Raw genomic sequence first — 22,349 nt, 5'->3', positions numbered from 1 at the left:
GGATGGTTATGTTCCCTCTTTGATTCCAGTAAGTGTCAAGTGAAAAGAAGCATATGCTTGACTGATTATGCATATGATAGTCTTTATTTTTGGATGTTGACAAGGTGTAAATTAGTAGAAAAATGGATAGCATTAGGAAAGAAACAGATCTAAATCCCAATGCATTCACTATTGGGTTGCACAGCAGAGGGAATATATACAGTGCTATGCATAAGTTTAGACACCCATACTAAAGTTGACTAAAAAGAGGAATAAAAAATCATCTTTTGGAAACTGAACTTAATGCCTTAATTTAAAAAATTAGGAAAAATCCAACCTTTAAGGACACCAGTTTTCTTTGTGAATGAATAATGTATGGTAAATAAATAAATGTTCTTCCTTAAAATACAGGGTGCATAAGTTTGGACACCCCTATGTTAAATTCCCATAGAGGCAGGCAGATTTTTATTTGTAAGTATTTTTAAAAAAAAATTTTTTAGGATACTATGCATCCTGATAAAGTTCCCTTGGCCTTTGGAATTAAAATTGCCCCACATCATCACATAGCCTTCACCATACCTAGAGATTGGCATGGTTTTATTTCAGTTAGCCTAATAGCTAGTTTGATTTGCATTGAGAGATGATCTTATGGAAAGTACCCCATGCCAATCTCTAGGTATGGTGAAGGCTATGTGATGATGTGGGGCTATTTTAATTCCAGAGGCCAAAGGAACTTTATCAGGATGCATAGTATCCTAATTTTTTTTTTTTTTTTAATACTTAAAAATAAAAATCTGCCTGCCTCTATGGGAATTTAACATAGGGGTGTCCAAACTTATGCACCCTGTATTTTAAGGAAGAACATTTATTTATTTACGATACATTATTCATTCACAAAGAAAATTGGTGTCCTTAAAGGATGGATTTTTCCACATTTTTTAAATTAAGGCATTAAGTTCAATTTCCAAAAGATGATTTTTTATTCCTCTTTTTAGTCAACTTTAGCATGGGTGTCTAAACTTATGCATAGCACTGTATCATAGTGAATGTCTTTAGTAGCTTTATAGTCATCTTTTCGTAGGTTGTATTTTTGTCCAAAGATATTATTTGATATTTTTTGGTGTTTACACAGAAGTTCACTTTCAAAAAGAAAACTACACTGAGAATTATTACCTGGAGTAAGATGTGAAGCAACTAGCCTCAATCTCCCCTAAATCTATAAGAAAATGTGTAGCCTAACTGAGTTTCTGCACAGTGAGAAGGAATGTTACTGTTAGCATTTTAAAGTAGGCTACTTTATTGCGATTTAAACTTCGCATGAACGTATAGCATGGGTCTTTTCAACTGTAGATGGCAGTGCGCGCGCATTAAATGGGGGACGATTGGGCAAAAGGTGTAGCATGAAAAGCAACAATTTCTAATTAAAATGGAAATTGACGTTATTGACCTCCAATACGTCTATTTATGTTATTATTCTTATTTAGAAGAAGATTATTTGTCAATGTCATAAAAAAAAAACAATAGACCTAGCCTATAATTATAGGCTACTAAGAAAATTCCCAGCAAAGCAGAATAAGTGGACACCTTTCATTGTTTATTATTAGTTAAGCTCATTCGGTTTAGCATAATTTATTGAAATAAAATTGGCATTCTAACTGGCAATAATATTTATTAGTCCCCTGAGAATATTGTTGGGGATTTGAAAACACAAAATATCTTTCCAACGGGGGGCGCTCTTTGAGTACTAAGCAACAGGCATTCAATGTTACTCACATTCAAGATATTAACACTTTCTAAAGAGCAAAGGGGAGTTTCCAAAGTCATCAAGTCCATCCAACTTTGCCATTTTCGGCCAGAGACCACTGAAAATGACTCCCAAGAAGACTGCCGCTCCCTTCCTATGGTTTTCCTTTTGCTTTGGGATTATTATTGAGGCAGTGGTGCTGGGATCGGTGCAGTACCCCTCTGATAACGGGCTTCACTCACATCTGGATGCGCGCGGTCCTGCAGAAGACAGCACGAGCTCCACATCTGTTCATGTTCCGTCTTACATGATCTCTCTGTACAGGACTCTATCGGAACTGGACCGAGGCAACGGCAGCCAGACACGCTCCAGGAGATATGCCAACACAGTGACCAGCTTCATGGACCTGGGACAAGGTGAGTGAGATTGACAGATAGATAGATGGGTTGTAAGATGATCTCATTCCGGCCATCGGTGCGGATTTCATACCTTCAGAATGAGCCTGATCTGTTTATTTTGATATATTAGCCTATACTTGGCACATAAAATCATTAATTGTGATAAATTGTAAAAGGTATGCTGCCGTAATAAATCACTTTATATCATGCCGTATAAATGACAGCTGACACTGTAAGATGATTGATCTCGGTGTGACTTTGACTGAGAGTTTATAGGCTACATTAAGATAGGCCTATTTCAAGCATGATATTGCATATAGCCTTGAAATTCTCTGATGCTTTAGAATATATTATTATCAGTAAAATAATTTGTTGCAGATTAACAATACAAATAATTAGGCTATTAATTATAGGTCCAATTACAAACCACAAATTGCACTAAAAATATCATATTTAGTTTATGCATTATACATTAAATAGGGAAATGCGCAAATCTGCGTGTAGCCTATTACATTACGCGAATAGACTGTTTTTCTTTTCCCAATTAAACTCGAAAAGAAAAATAATTTAGTAAAGACTGCTACGTGTGATTCCATATTGCTGTGCGACTGCGTGATTCCATGTTTTTGAAGCTCAAGTTTATTTTTTTGTTTAGGATCATCTACTTCCCGATAATATTTTCGAAATAGGCCTACATACAATTCCAAAAAATAAATATGAAGTCAAATGTCTCAAATTTCCACCATCTGTGACAAATAAGCTTCAGCAGCACCTTGAGTTAAAGTAGGCTATCTAAGCACGCGTTCTCCCCTCCAGGTGTTGCTGATAAAGATAGAGAAACATTTTAATTTAAAACTTATGTTCAAATAAGATTGTCACGTAAAAATACAGAATTTGTTAAATGCAGTGTGTCAACTATCCGCACGGCCAAATACATGGAGATTTGCATGAAAACCTTTTTTTTTTTAAGTATAACGTTAAAAAGGTTCTGTTCTTGAATGTTCGATGGATTGAAATGACATTCATACATTATTACATATGAAGCCACAGCCTTTGAATAATAAAAAAGCGCCCAATGTCACATTTGTTTTAGAGTAGGCTATTGAGGGTAATAATTAGCATTGAATTCCAAGCATCATATTTCCACCTTATGTTTTCCCACATTTTGTGAAAAATGGAGAGTAAAAGAAATTTGATTCGATCTCTCTGAGTTCTTACAAAGAAAATAAAACGATGGATGTCACTTTGTTTAAAAATAAATAAATAGTGGGGGACCGTGGTGGAGATGACGTCACGAAATGGCGAATGCATAGATCATAAATATTAATTAGGCAGAAATGCCCAAAAGTAATTCAAACCACAATTTAAATATTACCTTTGCCAACACAAAACTAAGTTACACAGTGATATGAAGCAGCAATTATTCTTACTGACCAATTTAAGTGCTAAAATGAACTTGTAACATATTTAAATTATACCTTCACATATACATCTGATGCTTTTGGGACCAGAATTGTGTTGGTGTGTATATACATGTAGATACCAGCTTTAATCATCAGCAGTGAATTGTTGGTTCAATGGTATGTAGCCTATAGGTGGCTTGTTATAAATATGTGGAGTTTCTGTTTCAAATCTGGCCTGGGAGTGTAGCATGCTTCTTTGTGAAGATTTTCCCACCTGTTCCCATCATAAATTATGCCAATAAATGATGAAAAAAGAAAAAGAAAAAAAGATTCTAAACAAAATTATTTATCCAATGTATGCAAAAAAAAAAAAAAAAAAAAAAAGGTATTAAAGGAATAATCAAAATATGACTGTGCATTGTCTGAAGCCATAAACACTAAGAAATTCAGACAATATTTGTAGACCCCAAGGTACTTGACTGGAACTTGAGTCCCTGACTGCCTCAGCTCATTTTCTAGGTTATGTCATTGTTTAGTCTGGCAAGCGGATATTAGCTTAGAGGAGGATGCTTTACTCTACACCCCTCCCCTCTGTTCACCTTTCTTTCTGTTTTTTATAGCATTCCTTTGTCTCAGAGAGGAGATGTATAGTGCTTTTCTTTCAAAACACCTCTTTTGCAAGCTCCTTGCACTCATGTAGGGCAAGTACATTATTTGTGGCCAGTCCCCAAAAGTCTGCTAGCTTTAAACAGTTTGCGATTACCATTCTGAAGGTCTCTCTCATAGTGTAGCATCAATACATGTCCCGATCTGGCCTTTGTGCAGCCACCTCATATTGGAAGAATCCTCTTCATGTTTAACCCATGAAACTGCGGTCTCTGTATCAGGTTGCATGGTACTCTGGGTTCCATGTTTGAACTGTATGTCAAGATGTCAACATCGAAGCTTGTTTTACTCTAAACGCAAAGTCTGGTCTCTCTTAGCAAAGGTTGGTTCTGCATCATCTCAGTCACGGATGAGACTGAGTATTGGATGTGTTCTTTTAGCCAATTTCTTTCTCCAGACAAAGAAAAAGAGAGGACATCTTGCAGACAGAGATTTTGTTCCCTGCAGCGAAGTTAGCTGTGCGAATAATGAAAGACCAGTTCCAGTTCATGGTGGCCACAGAAAACTGAGGTCCACCCCGGCTTGAAATGTTACCTAACATTTAATTACACCCTTAAGCCACCCACCTTTCAAATTTACTACATCCTCCTGAGGACATATAGGGGAAGGAGGAGGGCTTCTCTGAGAGCTGAGCATTTCCAATATCCTGCCAAACCTTCTTCTCACTCAATCAGTGTAATTAGCAGATGCTGCCAAAGGCCTTCACAGTCTGACAGGTCAGCCAAATGCTCTCCACCTGGTCTCCGTGAGCATGCTGCACCTCGTGTTTGGAGAAGTCATTCAGGCCCTTGAATGTTATTCTCATTGAGTAGATGGAATGACAATTTGTGTATGCCATTTTCACAAAAGCCATATGTAAGATTGTTCATAGTAAGGTGAGAAAACGCATCAGTGTTTGCCTCTTGTAAGCTTGCTGCATTCATTCTTAAAGTCTCAAAAACTTCATATTTCAATGCTAACCCATTTTTTCTCTTACACCTTCAGAGGAGCTTTCCCTGAAGTTCCATCAGCAGTACACATTCGACCTGTCTGGTCTCTCACGACTGGACGAACTGATGGAGGTGGAGCTGCGGGTTCTGAGGCGGCCACCGCCTGACGTCTTAAGTTTAATCTCCCGTGGTGGGAACCTGTACCGACTTCTCCTTCACACCTGCTCTCTCCCGGGATCCTCTCACCAATCTCTTCTCCTCACCTCCAGGACCATTGATCTTCTAGATACCGCTTCAGCCACATGGGATGTGTTTGACGTTGGTGCAAGCGTGAAGACCCACCTCAAGTTGCACAGGACCGTGGAAGGCAGCAGGCCATTGTGTTTCAGCATATCAGCCGTTTCTGATTCAAATAACGAGGCCGTGCATCCCAGCTTGCTGGGTCTGAGCCGCGAGGATCAGCAGACCCATGAAAGAGCCTTACTGGTGGCCTTTTCTCGAGCTCGGAAGAAGGAGAACCTCTTTAGGGAGATCCGTGAGAAGATAAAGGCCATGAAAAGTCATAAATTTCCCGCACGGGAGCATGATATTAAAAGTCATCCAAGACATCGGCGGAGGAGACGGACAGCTTTAGCAGGCCGTCCTGGTGTAGGACCTGTTACAGGAGGCGGCGGTGGAGGAAAGGGAGGTGGCAGACGGAGGACACGTTGCAGCCGGAAGCCGCTTCACGTGAACTTCAAGGAACTGGGTTGGGACGACTGGATTATTGCGCCACTAGATTACGAAGCATATCACTGCGAGGGTTTGTGCGACTTCCCGTTGCGCTCACACCTGGAACCGACCAACCATGCCATCATCCAGACTCTCATGAACTCCATGGACCCAGAGTCCACCCCTCCAAGCTGTTGCGTTCCTTCTAAACTCAGTCCCATCAGCATCCTGTACATTGACTCTGGGAATAACGTAGTTTATAAACAGTATGAGGACATGGTGGTGGAGAGTTGTGGGTGCAGGTAGCAATGTGAGCGAGGGGTGAGCTACCCCTGGACCCTATACGAAAGCTGCCGCTGCCTCATACGCAGAGGCCAAGCACTGCATTGTGGGCAAGACGAAGCAGTCAGAGCTGGTGAGAGGGACAGTGTGTAAATGTGTGACAAAGAGCATGTGTGTATGTTCAGACGGCGATAAGACATTGAGTTGTGTTTATGGAGCGAGCAGAGGACATGTGTGCCGAACAGCTCCAAATTCCCTTACAACACCAAATAAACAACTCCTCAACAGAAAATGAGTGAAAACCTAGGCTTTCCAGAAATTATTTTACATCCTGTTAATGTAAACTCAATGATAGAGTGTTGAAGTATCCTTGCAGCAGCGGCAGAAATGTTGGCCCCGTTAAGACTCGGAGTCTGAGAATCTGTCAGCGATAGCACGCAACTATAACGTGTATAACAGTAAAGGTGCTTTGCATGACAGTCAGCTTATATTCAAGATGAAATAGCTCTGAAGAATTTGAAAGTTCCTCTGAAAATGTTTCTCAGAGTCTAGTGGCCTTAATCAAATACGGCATTGACTGAGTGAAAGTTAACACTTTTGACTCCATTCTAAATCTAAGGGGTCAAAGTGTAGCTGGTTAGCATGGCCTCATTAGCTCCTGCTGGTAGATGTCACATCTACACCATGTGGCTGCAAAAACACCTTTCTCAATTGACGGCCATTCAAAAAAGATGTGTATTCTAACGGAATAAAAAAAAATTAAAAAGCAACATTTAAAACACAGATCTTTCATTATATTAAAGTAGGTGTTTTACCAGGCTTTTTAAAGTGTAAATCTTGCAAACTGTCTTTTGTAACAGTGCAGGATAGTCAAAAGTAAAGGATTTGGGAGTGTGCATGTGTGATCCCATCAGCCACTCAGCATTGTCATGACTCATGACATAATTTTCCTGCAGCTTTAGAATGATTAGTCACATGACATCTATGGCTCAAGTGATTAGCTCGAAAATTACAGATTTAAAATTGCATACTTCTGAGAATCCTTGTCATACTAACTGACAGCTTTCTCCTAGTACCTAGACCTCCATAATCATATATACACAGTATGGCTTTCCTTTTCGCAACTTTAGATGCTTCTAGAACCAAAAGACACATGTAATAATTGACCTTGACAGTTCTGAATTTTATATCAAGATAACCCACCAACATTTGATGTAGAAAGGTGGAAATCTCAACATTGGCCCACATAAAAAAAGAATAACACATTTAGCACATCATTTTGCATTCTTAAAATAACATACTAAATGCTAAAAACTAAAATTAAGCTCTTTAATGAGAATGAGAAACTAGGCGTTTTTAAAAAAAAATGTTGATGAGACCACATTTGGCTTCGGTCAGATGATAAAGCTGCAGTATAGTACATGATGTATGCAATATGTGCAAGATAAATGACTTCATTGCATGGAGCGACCTCAGACCTTATTTTGTGAAAGGCGCTGTGGAGCCAAAATCAAAATGATTGTTTTGTTTTATCCTGACACTAGATTTGGCTGTTTGAGTGTCTACTTTCAGTGTTCACTTACATTTACTGAGAGGGTTTGTTTACTTGCACTGGTAATTAGATTAGATTTTTATCCTTTAATGTCATGCCTTATTATGGATTATCAAACAAATCTGCAGTATTTTCTCAAATGTTTGATTTAAATCATTTACGTATGAATGATAGCCACAAGGTAAAAAAGAAAATTGCCTTGTACCATAAGTATAACAAAAAGGGACTTAATGTATGCCCAACTTAAAACCTTTAAAGGGATATGTTCACCCAAAAATAAAAATTCCATCATCATTTACTCAGTCTAATGTTGTCCCAAATCTGCAAGACTTTCTTTCTTCAGTGGTACATAAAAGATGTTTTGAAGAGTGTTGGTAACCTAACAGTTTTGGGTACCATTGACTTCCATTGTTTAGCCCAAAACTGGCCAAAAACAGAAATATTTCTAAAAATATATTTTATGTTCCACGGAAGAAAGAAAGTTTGGGTGAACTATCTCTGTAAACTCATTTTAGTTCAGTTTATAGGAACGTTTTTAGAACCTCTTCAAAATTTAAATCAAAATAAAGCTTCTAACATTTGTTAATCTCAGTGTCAGGTCAGAAATATTTGCCTGCTTACTGTTTATATAACATCAACTGTTTCCTCTATGAAGAAATACAAAGCAGATTTTTAATTCATAACAGCAACTGTGTTTCTTTCTTTTTTGACATTTCTCCATGGTAATTCCCCTCAATCAATGTTGGTCTCACTGTATGGGAATGATAATCACCTAAATTGTCCATGGTGGCATTATGAAAGTTACATTCCTAAATCAACAGACCACAGAAGAATTAGCCAGAGCATCTGCGCAGTTCAGAACAATATAATGGCACGAAGTCTGTGCGATTCTCAAGAAAACATCCTGTGTGGTTTTACGATACATTATTGTCGTGACTGTTGGTGTGCGAGCTTGTTGTTTTGACTGTTTTTAAGTACTTTGGCGGAAATAAGTTCTTAACTTTTAAGTTACCATTTCTTTTTAAACAAATTATGTCGAAAACAGTTGCATGCCTCACAATATTTCTTCAGTTCCCATTCAAATCATGCTGGTCTGTTTTTGTTCTGCAGACTGTTTGAAAAGATAAAGCAAAATCTATTTCAAACCTATACAAACAAATGAATTACATTTGGCCAGTCAAGGATAATTCAAGCAATATCTCTCTTTAGGGGTCTCTATCTCCTCTCATTGTAAACATTCCCAACCGTATGTGCTTGCTCCTTAATCTAATTCCTCTCAAGGCAGTTTCTCCAAACAATTTGATTCTTTTTATAAGCAGTCTTTCTTTCACTATTGACACGATCGTGATCTCACACCTAGCTGGAAAAGATTAACATTACGGGGCGCCATCTTTGGTTCAAGGAGATAAAGAGGCATGAAGAGTGCCGTTGCCTCTTCTGTTGTTCGGAGGTCTGGAGGTTATCAGCTTAAGCGCTGCATGGGTTTCTTCAGCTGTGTCTCGCTACTTTACTAAAGTGAAAAGCCTTAGGAGACGTTTAGTAGAGAAGGAGTTTCAATTCAGCATGCCAAGTGCTCTCAGAGAAATGAATGCAAAGCCTGCGGGATTGTCATGGTTCAGTTGAAAGGTTTGGCACCCCTCGGATATACACGCTGATCAGTGCTAAGCAATGTTAACTTACCTTCACCGATATCTGGTTTACTTTACTGTAAAGCAGGGGAAATATATGTTGGGGTGGGGGGGAACAATAAGCCGTGACTGATTTTTTTTTTTTTTTTTTTACTAGAACAAAGGCTTAAAATATAAGTGTAAATTATTGTACACATGCCAAAAACGCTTTTCTTAATTTAATGCATTTTGAGTTATGTATTGGCTGCGAAAATGATCATTTTAAAGTAAAAATCTTAAAAAGGGAGAATTTCTTTTTTATTGACTTTTTATTGTAAATGCACTGTGTATGTGAGAGTATGTATACTGTTAGATAAGGAATTGTACATAATTCAATTGTAAATTATCTGCAATATATTGATTTCTTGTTTTTTGGGGGGATATAATGTTTATTAGTATATGTATAAAAAATATATATAAACAAATTTAAATTTAAAAAGCAAAAAGTAAACACACTTAGCATTTTTTCATACTTCTTTATTGCATTGTCATTTTTGTACAGATGATTTTATTAAAAAAAAAAAAAAACCACTCCCGCACTCCCGCAGCAAATCTTCTTTCCCAGACATCCACATGAAAGTGAACCTTCGGTGACTGTCTGACTCACCCACGGTTCCGGAATCATTATTGGGTTTGTATTTTGTCTCATTTTTTTGCCAGCAAGTATTCAGGAAGTTTCCAGGTGATTCTAAATTCCACACAACACGGGGTGAAGAGGGGGATACGGTATTGTCCGGCGCTGGTAGGGGAGCCGTGTGGCATTGTGTGCTAAACTCCAGGAAACGCTAACGTGTGGAGGGTCTCTGTGGAGGTTTTTTTTTTCTTCTTTAGAAATGAATGACTTTGTGCCCTGCCATTGAGCACTTGTCCAGAGGTTATGATGCAAGAGCAACGAGGAGATGGATCATCACTCACTTTTATTACAATACCTCCAATATTTAAAAAGGAGTAACAGAGATAACTTATTCAAAGACGTTTATGCCGTCTGTTAATCTGTTTTTGATGGATAGCAAAACTAATCTGAATCAAGGTCACTAATATTTCCTTTGTTGAGTCTACAGATACTGCAATAATACACTATATCAAACAATTATTAGAGACAGAGAATAGGTGGCCCCTCACCAAGTCCATTTTTTAGGGATGCTTTTAAATGAACACTGACCCCCAAATATTTGAACAACTGCCTGGAGTCCATGACAAGAGGGGATACAGTTTTTCTTTATGAGAGGAAAGATCTTTTTAAACACGCTTGTTTCTTTTTTATTGAATCATGTCGCAGAATCACAAGTGAGACCAAAAAAAGCATTGCAGTGTCCAGACTTTGACATCTGTCCAGATGTCTTTTCCTGAGAGCCACTTTGGCCCATATAAAATCTCATTCAGGTCAAAAAGTTGATAGACAGCTTGAGATGGAGGAAATGATGAGGCTGACATCCAAATGTTTTTTTGGGACAAATATAGTCAGATTCTGTAGTAACACTGGCCTGAATCTTTCATTTAGACACTTGAATGCATAGCATTTTATTAAAAATTATTGAAAAAACTATATAAAATATAGTCAATTTAATAATACACTAAATATTTTAAATAAAATGTATTCTAAGTTGGCTAATAAGTGACTGCATTCCTCACTTATTTTCTAAAATGTTTTTGTCATTTATTTATCGAAATATGTATATTAAAATTAAAACACATAATACAATTAATATATTTAAACTATATAAACTATATATTGTCATTTATCCATTACTACATATTTTCTAACATGGTGTATAATTTCTTTTTTTCTTTTTTTAAGTTTTCCATCAAGGAAATCTCATTTCCATGGCAAGGATGTTGTAAACTTACATATCAAACAGGCTAAATATGTACATTTTGTTGTATGATTGCATACATTTATCTAGGGGTTTTCTAATAGGATACATTCTGGTTTGCACTTAAACTAGAACTGCACAATAAAATCCATGTCTTTTCTCAAAATATTGGGCATTTACCATTTCATAAAGCTTTTCCAACATGGGGAATCAGCTTGCCAAACATGTCACACCTGTTTCATGCGTCCCTTCTGAATACTATGTGCATTATACAGCATTACACCGAACGTATATGAAACTGGCGCCCACAAAATACTAAAGACTCATAAAGTAGTAATTGTTCTGCTTTCATGCACATGGTTATCAGCACTTTTAATATAACTGAATGCAAAGGCAGTTCATTGCATCAAACTCAGGGTTGTCTGGCTTGTCTTTTAGTGTGTTTTTCATTTTCATACATTTCTGCTCATTTTACTTTTCGTTTCACTTCTATTTAAAGTGCATGATTCCACTATTAGACTCTGATGTTAATGTAAATACTGTATTTAAACTTATCTTATTCCCCTAAACCGAATCAATAGCAATGATGGGCCACCGTTGGGGACAATTCTGGCTCTCTGTAAGTTACACAACCTGAAAAACATTTTCAATACTCCCGTGAGAGCAGGCTTGTGGGATGGGATGCACTGTTTGCTTTTCCTACACTCGAAGTTTGTGTCATTGAAGGAGAATGTAGGACCTGAATTATATATATGAATAGGAAATAGCTACAGTATCTGTGCTGCTATTATGTTTTGGAAGACAAATCTCACAACAGCACCAAATACAGTAGGCTTACATTTAGTAGAAAAGATCTATTTCAATTTTAACCCCCCAGATCAGAGCGTATCAGATGATGTTAAGTTGGTACAAAAACTGGGAGAGAGGGGAACAAAGAACAACTATTGTGATGTCAAAACAAAACATAACAAAGACCAGGGGGAAAGAAAATGATCTATTGCAGATGATATTTGGCAGGAAAATACCAGAGTATCTTTGGAACGATTCTTCATCACCACAAGAGAACCCAAACCACTCTGGAGACGTAAAACAGTAAAGCTTGTTTGCTTTGCCACAATTCAATCCACCCGGGCAGGATTACTCCATTTCCTTCTAACTAGCCCTGCCTCCTGGTTTAAATCAAGGATAAGCAAATTAAGGGGCTTTGTCATTCTTTTTGAGAAGGCTGGAAAGGAAGATTAAAGAGACCTGGGCTTACACGGAGAGTCCCCACTCTCAGAGAGAACGGGAAACAGATCAGATGGAAATATTTACTGAGTTTTTGCTGAGCCGCTCGGCAACAAGATGCGCCAATCTCTGCCGAGTACTGAAGACGACAGATTTCAAATCAACTGAACAAGTTGGTGTGAATAGGCCACGTGTCAGTACTTGTTGAGGACCTGTGTGGTGTTGTGCCAAAGCCTTTTCTAAAGAAATATCTGTCATCATAGTGGCCCTCGGGGGAATTTCCTTGCCACTTTTTCCCCACATAACGAAAGCTCCAAAATGCAAAAAAGGGTTAAAGTCACAAGTTAAAGTCACAATGAAATCAAAATGGTTCATTCTTATTTTTTCTGGAATATTGCAGTATTTATTATAAATGGCCAATTCATGTGCCCTCGTAATCTTTCATCAAAGTAACTGGTGTGAGGTTGGGACAACCTGTCACTCAAATGATTTACAGCAAACCACAACCATACAAAAATGCATTCTGTGTGAACGGCCCTAAAAATATCACAAAAGTCGTCCAAATGACTTATGCAATATATTCCAAATGTTTTGAAGCAGAGTAAAATTTGGTTATTGGCTCATAAACATCTCCTCTGGTGGGCTGTTAACCAGTTTAACAAGATCAAGTTAAACTTAATGCGATGATCTGATTTGCAAACAAATCATTCAGAATCAACTGATTTGATAGAGCTGACACAAAATTAAGCGCAATTTGCTCAGGAATTGGACATCACTTCTCTCCGTTCTTTCAGTGAATAATGATAAAAAATTTGGTCTGTTCATTCACAAGGCTTTAGAAGATGTGGAATACAGCATTTGAGTCATATGGACCAATTTATGATACTTTTATGGTGCTTTTATTTTTATTTTTGGAGCTTGACAGTCCCAGTTCTCATTCATCTTTATTGTATGTTAAAGGGATGGTTCGGAGTAAAATCAACCTAGGGTCCTTTGCACCATGACCTTGAGCCAAACAGCCCCCCCCCCCCCTTTTTTTCCCTTGGTCGAACATTGTTAAAGTTAGAGCTTATTTAGAGATATCAGCCGAATGACTTAGTGCAGGCGCTAATGGATCCAAGGTTGTATCTCGTAAATTACCCCACTAATAATGCCCGGAATGGTACCAAACTTCTACAGTAGTACAAATAGGTTCTGTACTCATAAAATGAGGCATTGGAAAGTTTGTAAGTACATCAGGAGTTTATTTAAATAATACTTGCCTGATGGCTCATGCTACCACTAACCCGGACGTCGAGGTCACTTCCGTGATTTGGGAAAAGCCCGTAAAAATCCATTGCAAAACTCTCAAGTGTACGGGAAAAGCTAGTGAATTTATTTATTTTTTTCCAAAGTGTTGACAACTTAGTGTTAACTAATAATTGTTGCAAACTGGTACTACCAACAAAATATTAGTGGATTCCTGGAACTGGGCGTCGTTACACTAAATCCTTATGCATCGCTTTCTGCCAGGACTTTTATGGGCTTTTCCTAATTCACAGAAGTGACCTCGACGTCCGGGTTAGCAGTAGCATGAGCCATCAGGCAAGTGTTATTTAAATAAACTCCTGATGTACTTACAAACTTTCCAATGCCTCATTTTATGAGTACAGAACCTATTTGTACTACTGTAGAAGTTTGGTACCATTCCGGGCATTATTAGTGGGGTAATTTACGAGATACAACCTTGGATCCATTAGCGCCTGCACTAAGTCATCCGGCTGATATCTCTAAATAAGCTCTAACTTTAACAATGTTCGACCAAGGGAAAAAAAGGCTTCTGGGGGGGGTGTTTGGCTCGAGATCATGGTGCAAAGGACCCTAGGTTGATTTTACTCCGAACCATCCCTTTAAAATGTGAACAGGATATTCTTCAGAAATTAAGAAAATAAGTCATACAGGTTTGAAACGACATCACTTTGAATATGAGCATCAGAGTAAAATATAAACGTTTTGATGTTTCATTACGTTGACTGAGGTGGTTAGAGGACTGAATAACATTACGGGTCCCTGGGCACTTGAGGTAAACTGTCAAAATATTTCACTTGGTAATTCCCAGGAAACCATGCAAGTGGAGAACAAACCTACAGCCGGGTTTTCTTATAAGAGGTCCCGCTTTGGCTCCCCATTCACCATAAAGCAAACTCTTGGGATATGTCCGGAGCCAAGTTGGGGCCTAAAGAATCTAAACTGGTCTCAAGCTAAGAGAATAGCAGCTTTACAGGTAAAACACTATTCCAGAATCCTGCTGATGCAGTCTAGAGAATAAAAATGATCCAGGGTTAATGTTGAGGTCCATTTATGTGGAGACCGCTCAAATATGCATAATTTTTCTGCCTTTAACCAGGGTCAGCCCAAGTTTCATTAAAATTCATAATATTGTGGTCCATGCTAGTACAGGCATTTCCTGCCATATTAATACATTTTCTCTTCAGAAAGAAATCAAATCACATGTAACATGTCCTAAGTGTAAAACATTTCATTGAAAAACCAAAAAGAAAAGGTTCAAGAGATCATACACAAGTGATACACGATGGTAAAGCAATATTCAGCAAAAGCTTTCCTCCTCAAATACTGAATATCTGAATATTCAAAACATTTCATTCATGACAATCAACATTGTAATTTAACTATACTAAATGATTATAGCAAATACATAGAAATTCAACATTTCTCTCCCAATGACAGAAATCAACTGCAAAAATTTCTAAAATTGGACAATGTCTCTTTACAAGCTTTTATTGATTCAATTGCAAAATGTTTTATTAACAATATATCGTATTTGTTAACAATTTGAATTAAACTATACTTCTGTATAGTTTACATTACGTATTCTTTTTATTTTTTTTACTGATGTTATTGTATTTTTTCACATTTTATTATAAAATAACTATGTAATTTTTTATGTTGAAAAAATTATTTTCCATCAAGAGGACAACATCGTCATGCCAGGCTGTTGTTGTATACAAGAATCTTGTTCTTAAAGGTGCATTGTGTAATATTTAGGAGGATCTGTTGACAGAAATGCAATATTATTTACATAACTAAGTTTTCAGTGGTGTATAAAGACCTTACTTAATGAACCGTTATATATTACCTTAGAATGAGTCATTTATATCTACATACACCGTGGATCCCCTTACATAGAAATAGCCATTTTGCGCCAACATGTTTCTACAGTAGCTCTAAAAGGACAAAAGCGTTTCATCACTATGTTGTTCTTCGTGCAAAGAAGCTTGCTAAAGTCAGCGAATAAAACATTGACACAATGATTCACAAGTAACAATAATATTCGCAATAACATATCGCTTTACTGAATAATTAAGTAAATCTAATTTCTTAATTTATCTTTGTAAAGAAACCTTATTGCTTAACTGGCTAATCTCTGCCGTCTCAGACGACGACATCTTTTCCTGTCGGCCACCGTAACTTCTGTTGGTTGCAATTCACAACCTCACCTCTAGATGCCGCTAAAAATTACACAGTGCAGCTTTAAGTGACTTGTCTGGTTGTCAAGTTTGGAAAATTACAGATTTCCACAAAAATAAATTATTTATGCAATACACTGAAAAGTTGAAGGACAAGATACATTTACTTACACATATTTGAGAATTAAATTATCATATATTTCACAATCTATTAACATGTTCATGAATATTTTGAGGAAAAATGAAATCTCACCAATACATCAGTCATAGAGCTCCATCGTGACTGTGAAGGGACACGTGATATGCCTGATACGTCACCATGGAATTCACACTGCACCGACACGCCGACCAACGGCAACAGACACCGACTGAACATCTTAATTTGGCATTTGTCGGGTCATGGAATGTTTGACAAGTGACACACTGTAATCTGGTGATCTGTTGGTTCAGTGTGAATTAGCCTTACATTCTAAAATAATGGTCTTTTTTTTTTAAACTCACACAGAGGGCTCAGTTAGAATATTTGTCTGATAGACATTAAAGTTGAATAAATGTTATTCTGGCAGTTAGAGCGTCCTCAAATCATCTAAGATCCACTCAGCCGTCATGTTAGCCATTTCATCCCCTGAATCCAGGACAAATGCATGCCGGATGCCCCTCTCGCACAGACGAATGTCCCCTTCAGGGAAGTCCTTTCTGATATCATGGTAATACTGCACAGGGCACCAGTGGTCCGTAGCTCCATAGTAAAAAATAAGCTGAAAAAGCCAACAAAGACAAACCTTAAATGATTTAGGTTGGTTCCTGCACTGTATGTGGGATTCACCACTATGACCATGCATCATAATAAGAGCAGAGCTTCAACAATTCAGTTTTTCTGACATCCATTTGATCACAAAACCCCATATTTTATTTTAAAGGCACAATCTATGATGTAAGAATAACAAAAGTAACAGCCCTCCCATTTGATTTGCATAGGAACTTAGACCACCACTGGAGTTTATAGTATGTGCTCCTTCATATTCCTCAGCTTACCTCATAATTTCAGAAACCGCTATCAATGAATGACATATGCCATCATTTAAAGCTCTAAAACTTTTTGCTTTGTGAAAAGAATTCATCTAGGGCTGTCAAATAATTAAAAGATTTAATCAAATTAATTACATTATACACTAAGCATACACTGCATAAATTAATATTTGTTTAGAGAAACCCTAATTTGTTTAATTTATAGTTTTTTTAAAGAATTTATTTAAAAATAGGATAAAATAAAATATAATGCAATAACGTTATAATACAATAAAATCTTGAAAAATAAAATAAAATAGGTTTGGGTCAGGGGGCATGAGTAAATAGGTCATTATTTAATATAATTAATTGTACTAATTATTAATAATTAGTAAACTGACAGCCCTTGTCAAAAACATGGTATGATCAGTCAAATATCATTTGGCAGATGAAACATCAAAGTAGACTGTTCATCATGTGCCATAAATCTATAAAGCAGAATGGAGAAAGTCTTTAAAAAAGGCGGAGCAAACTGAGAACTTCACAGAGGATTCCAAATGGGAAAACAATTAAGATTGCATTTCAATAAAACAAAATATAAGAAAGATTGACATTAAATCCGCTACGTCCACCATGTCCCGGGCCGTCAGACATCGGTGTGGACACTTGAAGGGTATTTCCTTCAGTTAGGCTTCCGTAACCTGGGCTGAATGATGCCAATAACATCAACGTGAAAGGAAAAACCACCCGTGCAGATTTCTAAAGGCTATTTATTGGTGAGACCTCGAGAGCCGTACACAATAGAAAGATCAAATTCTCTTGTCAACTGCTTTGCATGATTTCTCTGACAAACTGCATAATGTATAGCCTTTGCCGACTGTACCAGTTAATCATGATGGGTTCTACATCTGTCGGCCTGATCGATTTCACCACAGCCCATAAATCTAATAGAGGAGTCAGATGCATGTGGTTTAAGGCTGAGAGGGGTTTAAACATATGACCTCCTGTCTTCACCTTCAGCTTTTTCGGAAGAAAATTATTCTAGCATCGCTATTGGCAAGCGAGACGGACTGCGAAGCCGATACCAAAGAATGCCACGTACTCTGACACCCATACGGACAAACAGACAATGGTAGTCGGAGACATGGACGGAAAAGTAGAGCTTCCTTCCTCCATGGAATTATGGGTGGGATGCTAAAAGATCAGACCGGGAAAACATTCGATCGGTTTCCAGACTCGAGGGAATTTCTGAAGCTTTGACCAGGAATTACTTCGAGTCGAGGTGCTATGGGTAACATAAGAAGCAGGCCTCGAGTATGTGACTCTTAAGAGCGGTGACGATATCACCTTTTTAACTGATGACAGATATAGACCATCAGGAGCATGTGTACGCGGCCTCTGCTTTGCATCACACCACAGTACTGAAAGGAACACATGGTTCTTCCGCCCATGCTTCCATTGAGAAAACGGAAGGGTGGGTTGGAGGAACGTGCTTTGAGATCTGATATCTTTTGATCGGTTATCATCTCTCTGAGGGTTAGTCAGCATGGGTTTCATCTGCGTCTAACATGTTTAGAGGTTTGATCAACGCCCTTAATATGTAGGAAATTAAGGAAAGCTGTGTCATCTGATTGTTTCAGTAAAAACAAATAACAACGGGGAACAATGCTGTTGGCTAATAAGATGACTTATTACAGTCATCCACAAGTGATCCATCAACATTTTGGCCACAGACAATATTGGCGATATATCAGTTGATTTTCCGTATTTAATTGTGCATGCTCTTTTCCACTTAATAACATTGTTAAATGCAATCTTTGGCCAATCTCAAAATAAACATGCATTTTCATACTGTACATTATTATGTGATGCCTAGCAATTGAAATTATGGTTTATTTTTAGACAAAATAGTACATTTATTGGCTATTTATCACTTATAGAATATTAGATTTTTGAGAAATGTAATACCCCAACATAACTGTACTATTTATTTAATTAAATATAATGCATTGTTTAATGTATGTCTAGAAGAGACTGGATGTGTATATTGACTGAATAATAAAACATGCATTATAGAGAGAGTGATAGACTAACACAACATCTCATAAAACACATTGTAGGATACAGATGTTCTTGAATAGGCAACAAATCAGTTCGAGACTGTTGGGAGTAGAGTTTGTTTAAAGTAACTTGATCAATTCTGACATGTGCATAATTACACCATTTTTAATTATACCATTTTGTCTATACTGTCATTTTATTCAAACAGCACTTTAAATATTGTTCATTCCATCCTTCCTTCCTTCTTATGTGAAATAAATCACTAAAAAGTTATTAAGATTAATAGAATTGATAGTTGTTCTAAACAAAGGCTAATTTAAAATGAGTGTTTTCAGCTTTTGGCCATGTCCTGAATTTAAATTTTTCGCTTTTATTTGGTACATCACTCTTATCTACTGTTTATTACCTTGCTGAGGTGTTGATGAATAGTTGCGTTGTCTCTTTCTACAACCAGTCTCATTTCTTGGCTTCCCATGTACATACCATTGGCTGTAGAGACAAAGAGACAACAACAGAGACAGACATGTGGATTAGCATATTACAAAATTGCAATAAATGAGGTAGTGCAAACAAAACTTTGTAAACATTTGCATTACACATCAGCCACTGCAAGGTTTACTAAACATGTAGAGTATCAAAATTAAATACACATCCAAAAACGGCACAACCTCAAAGGCCAGTGCTCGTACAAACACGGAAACAGCAACCAGTTCATGAGGATTACATCTGTTCCCGTTCATATTTACTGGATGTACACTCCTACTAACAGTTTAATGATGCACAATGATGTCATTGATTTAGGGTTCAGACTCTGTGCACTGAAGTGACGTATGTCGTTTGTGAATATTTCATATGATGTGTTCCCAGGTCTCTACATGCAGGCTTTGCAGAGTGGATATTTAAAAGAAATACCATTGATTTTATACTTCATTCTTTTTTTTCTTTTCTTTTTTTGTGAGTGTGTCTGTTTTGTTTTGTTTGTTTGTTTTTTGGTGGAAAAAGGGTTTATTAAAACACTATAAATATGCTAAATAAATAAACAAACTAAGAAGCTGATGGATACATATATTTGTGTGTGTGTGTTAAAATGTAAAATATTACTGAAAGAAGTCACTTATCACTACAGTATAAACAGAAAAAAAATTATTATTACAATTTAAATTAATTGTTTTCTATTTTAATAAAAAAGTAATTTTTTCCTGTGATGACATTACTCCAGTCTTCAAGGTCACATGATCCTTTAGAAATCATTCTGTCCCCATGATGTAGGGTTTAACAGGAGCGCACACACACACACAAATCTTGAGATTCATAAGCAAATACAAGCTGCTTGACCTTGATGCCCTTGGCAACAATTCAAAGAGACTGATCCTGATCCTGATCTTGCGCGGGCCAAACATTTGGCCAAGAGATGTGTTAATATCCTTTCTCATCAGGACATTCTGTTGATGATTGTTCACCCTCAGACTATGGAGGAAGTGTGTACATGTGTGTGTGTGTGGGTGCATGAAGAAAGCATCTGTGTGTGTGTGCGTGTGTGTGTGTGTGTGTGTAAGGAAAAACTCCTCAAATGACTTGCTTCCACTGAGTGAAAAGGAAGTGTGGGTATGATCACACATCCGCACGGCTCTAATGCTATCATATTAATCATGGCCGTGTACTATATCATCCAGCACTGTTAACACATTTCACAAGACTGAGAGCCACATACTAAAAAGGCAAGTAATCAATTTTATCCCTTTCTCAAAGCAGAAAAGCACAGGGAAAAAAATGTTTAAAATAATTTAAAGTTACGCCATGTTTCATTAGTAAGTTCATTCTTAATGTTTCCTCTTTCAGACTGGAGAGTTTAATTCAGCACTATATTTTTACAGAGGAAATGATTTTTGGAAATGGGGAAAACTGAATGAAAGCCTTCTGTGCAAACGAAGGGTTTTTCCACATTTCATTAGTGGTGGTTGTGAAAAGAATTATTACAGTCCTTGGTATGAATATTTCCCTACTAAATAGTATGCAAAAAAGCAGTACATCAAATTAGTACCATGTCTGAATCCAAAGTATTCATAAAACAGTGCAAATACCCAGATGATACTGCTTCTATCGAGATTCTGAAGTGTGTATCTGATGTTGTAGGTCACATGACAGTGGCAACATGGCAGATGTATGTCCAGAGTGTATTCATACTGCACAAGCCCGATCTCATGAAAGTGCGTATCTATAGCACGAATGATATTTCTCGTATGATTTATACGCCAAAACGAGTTTTGGCGTACATATGGTACGCACTTTATGGCGTGTAATATGCACGTCCTCCTCACCCCTAATCCTACCCAAGGGGTTTACAGTGCGTATCATTTGAACGCAAAAACTCGTTTTGGCGTATAAATGATACGAGAAATATCATTCGTTCTATAGATACGCACTTTCACTTAGTGTTGTACTACACACATGCATGTCAATCGAATATCATGGATAATTGGAGGCGAGTTATTTTTAATTGGGCCAGTAAACAACCCCCAGAACCATAGCAACAGCCTAGCAACATGCTAAAAAACATAACAACTTAAGGTGTGCTTTTTGGTGCTAAACATCTTAGTAAGACCATGACAACCGATCATTAAAGAGTACAAATCTAGCTTCAGGTCTGATCTGTAACTTCCTTCAATGCATGCCTTCACAGAAAAAAGAAAACAGAGTGTGCCAGTCATATTTCAAAGAACTGAGCAAGAGGGACTCATGGTAGAATGTCTCCTTTATTCCCAGCATCAGAGAGGTTTCAGAGTCACTTAAGTGTTTGGGTTGGCTGCTTTTTGCTTCCAAATAAATGTTAAAGTTATATGTAAGCTTTCCTTTGCATTTTGATGTGTACTAAAGGGAAACATGAGTCATTTGAGATGAGGTGCAAACAAATATTTGCCATAGAACACAATGAACACATAGAAGACTTACTAAGGCATCTAATTTTATTACACTAAACACATCACAAACAACATCTCCACCCACTGAGGTAAACTGGATCAGAGGATGTTTAAACTAGAGGGTTTTACAGAAGAGTAAAGTTCACTGCATTTCCCTTACCTTTACCCTATGATTCAAATGCAAAAATCTTTGAATGTAAGTAAATAATCAGGAAGGCCTGTTGCAGTTTTTCGATCAAATCATGATACGTGAGATAACTGCAATCACTGTGCCCTTTAAATCTCAATGACATATTATCATATATCCAAATAGGAACATTTTAAGTTGACATATTTCTGGTACTTTAAGAGTTTGATCAATTCTAAATCCTTGATACAGGCTGTTACTTTGTGAATGCAGAGCAATCCACTTTACTGATTTAAATTCACGAAATTACATGAAGTAATGAAATGTAATGAAAAGAGGAGATGGGACCATTTCTTTAGATAAACAAACAATGTTTTTTTAACGAGAAATTAAGGC

General features: G+C 37.2%; 2 protein-coding genes across 3 annotated transcripts in view; one reads left to right on the top strand and one right to left on the bottom strand.

Moving 5' to 3' along the window:
• Positions 1-1,771: 1,771 nt before the first annotated feature.
• gdf7 (growth differentiation factor 7) lies at positions 1,772-8,307 on the top strand. Its single transcript, XM_079853815.1, has 2 exons — positions 1,772-2,139; positions 5,175-8,307. Exons 1-2 carry the CDS (start codon positions 1,848-1,850, stop codon positions 6,134-6,136), a joined length of 1,254 nt encoding a protein of 417 aa, XP_079709941.1. The 5' UTR covers positions 1,772-1,847; the 3' UTR covers positions 6,137-8,307.
• Positions 8,308-14,879: 6,572 nt separating this feature from the next.
• Positions 14,880-22,349, bottom strand: part of ldah (lipid droplet associated hydrolase) — a 39,770-nt gene continuing 32,300 nt past the window's right edge. For both annotated transcript variants that reach the window (XM_079853659.1, XM_079853660.1), the window contains exons 6-7: positions 19,315-19,397; positions 14,880-16,597 (exon numbers count right to left, since the gene is read on the bottom strand). In XM_079853659.1, the coding sequence (XP_079709785.1) occupies positions 16,406-16,597; positions 19,315-19,397 (275 nt within the window). In that variant the 3' untranslated portion in view covers positions 14,880-16,405. The remainder of the gene's footprint in view (positions 16,598-19,314; positions 19,398-22,349) is intronic.

Source organism: Squalius cephalus, assembly GCF_949319135.1.
Source record: "Squalius cephalus genome assembly, chromosome: 20".
In the NCBI taxonomy this organism is placed as follows: Eukaryota; Metazoa; Chordata; class Actinopteri; order Cypriniformes; family Leuciscidae; genus Squalius; species Squalius cephalus.
Note: the sequence above shows the minus strand (reverse complement) of the source record. Positions and strands in the feature narration are given on the sequence as shown.

Bases quoted from the DNA above. Each gene is read 5' to 3' on its own strand.
- gdf7 (XM_079853815.1), top strand. From the start codon at position 1,848: ATGACTCCCAAGAAGACTGCCGCTCCCTTCCTATGGTTTTCCTTTTGC. The intron at 2,140-5,174 runs GTGAGTGAGATT...TTACACCTTCAG, and splicing joins CTTCATGGACCTGGGACAAG to AGGAGCTTTCCCTGAAGTTC.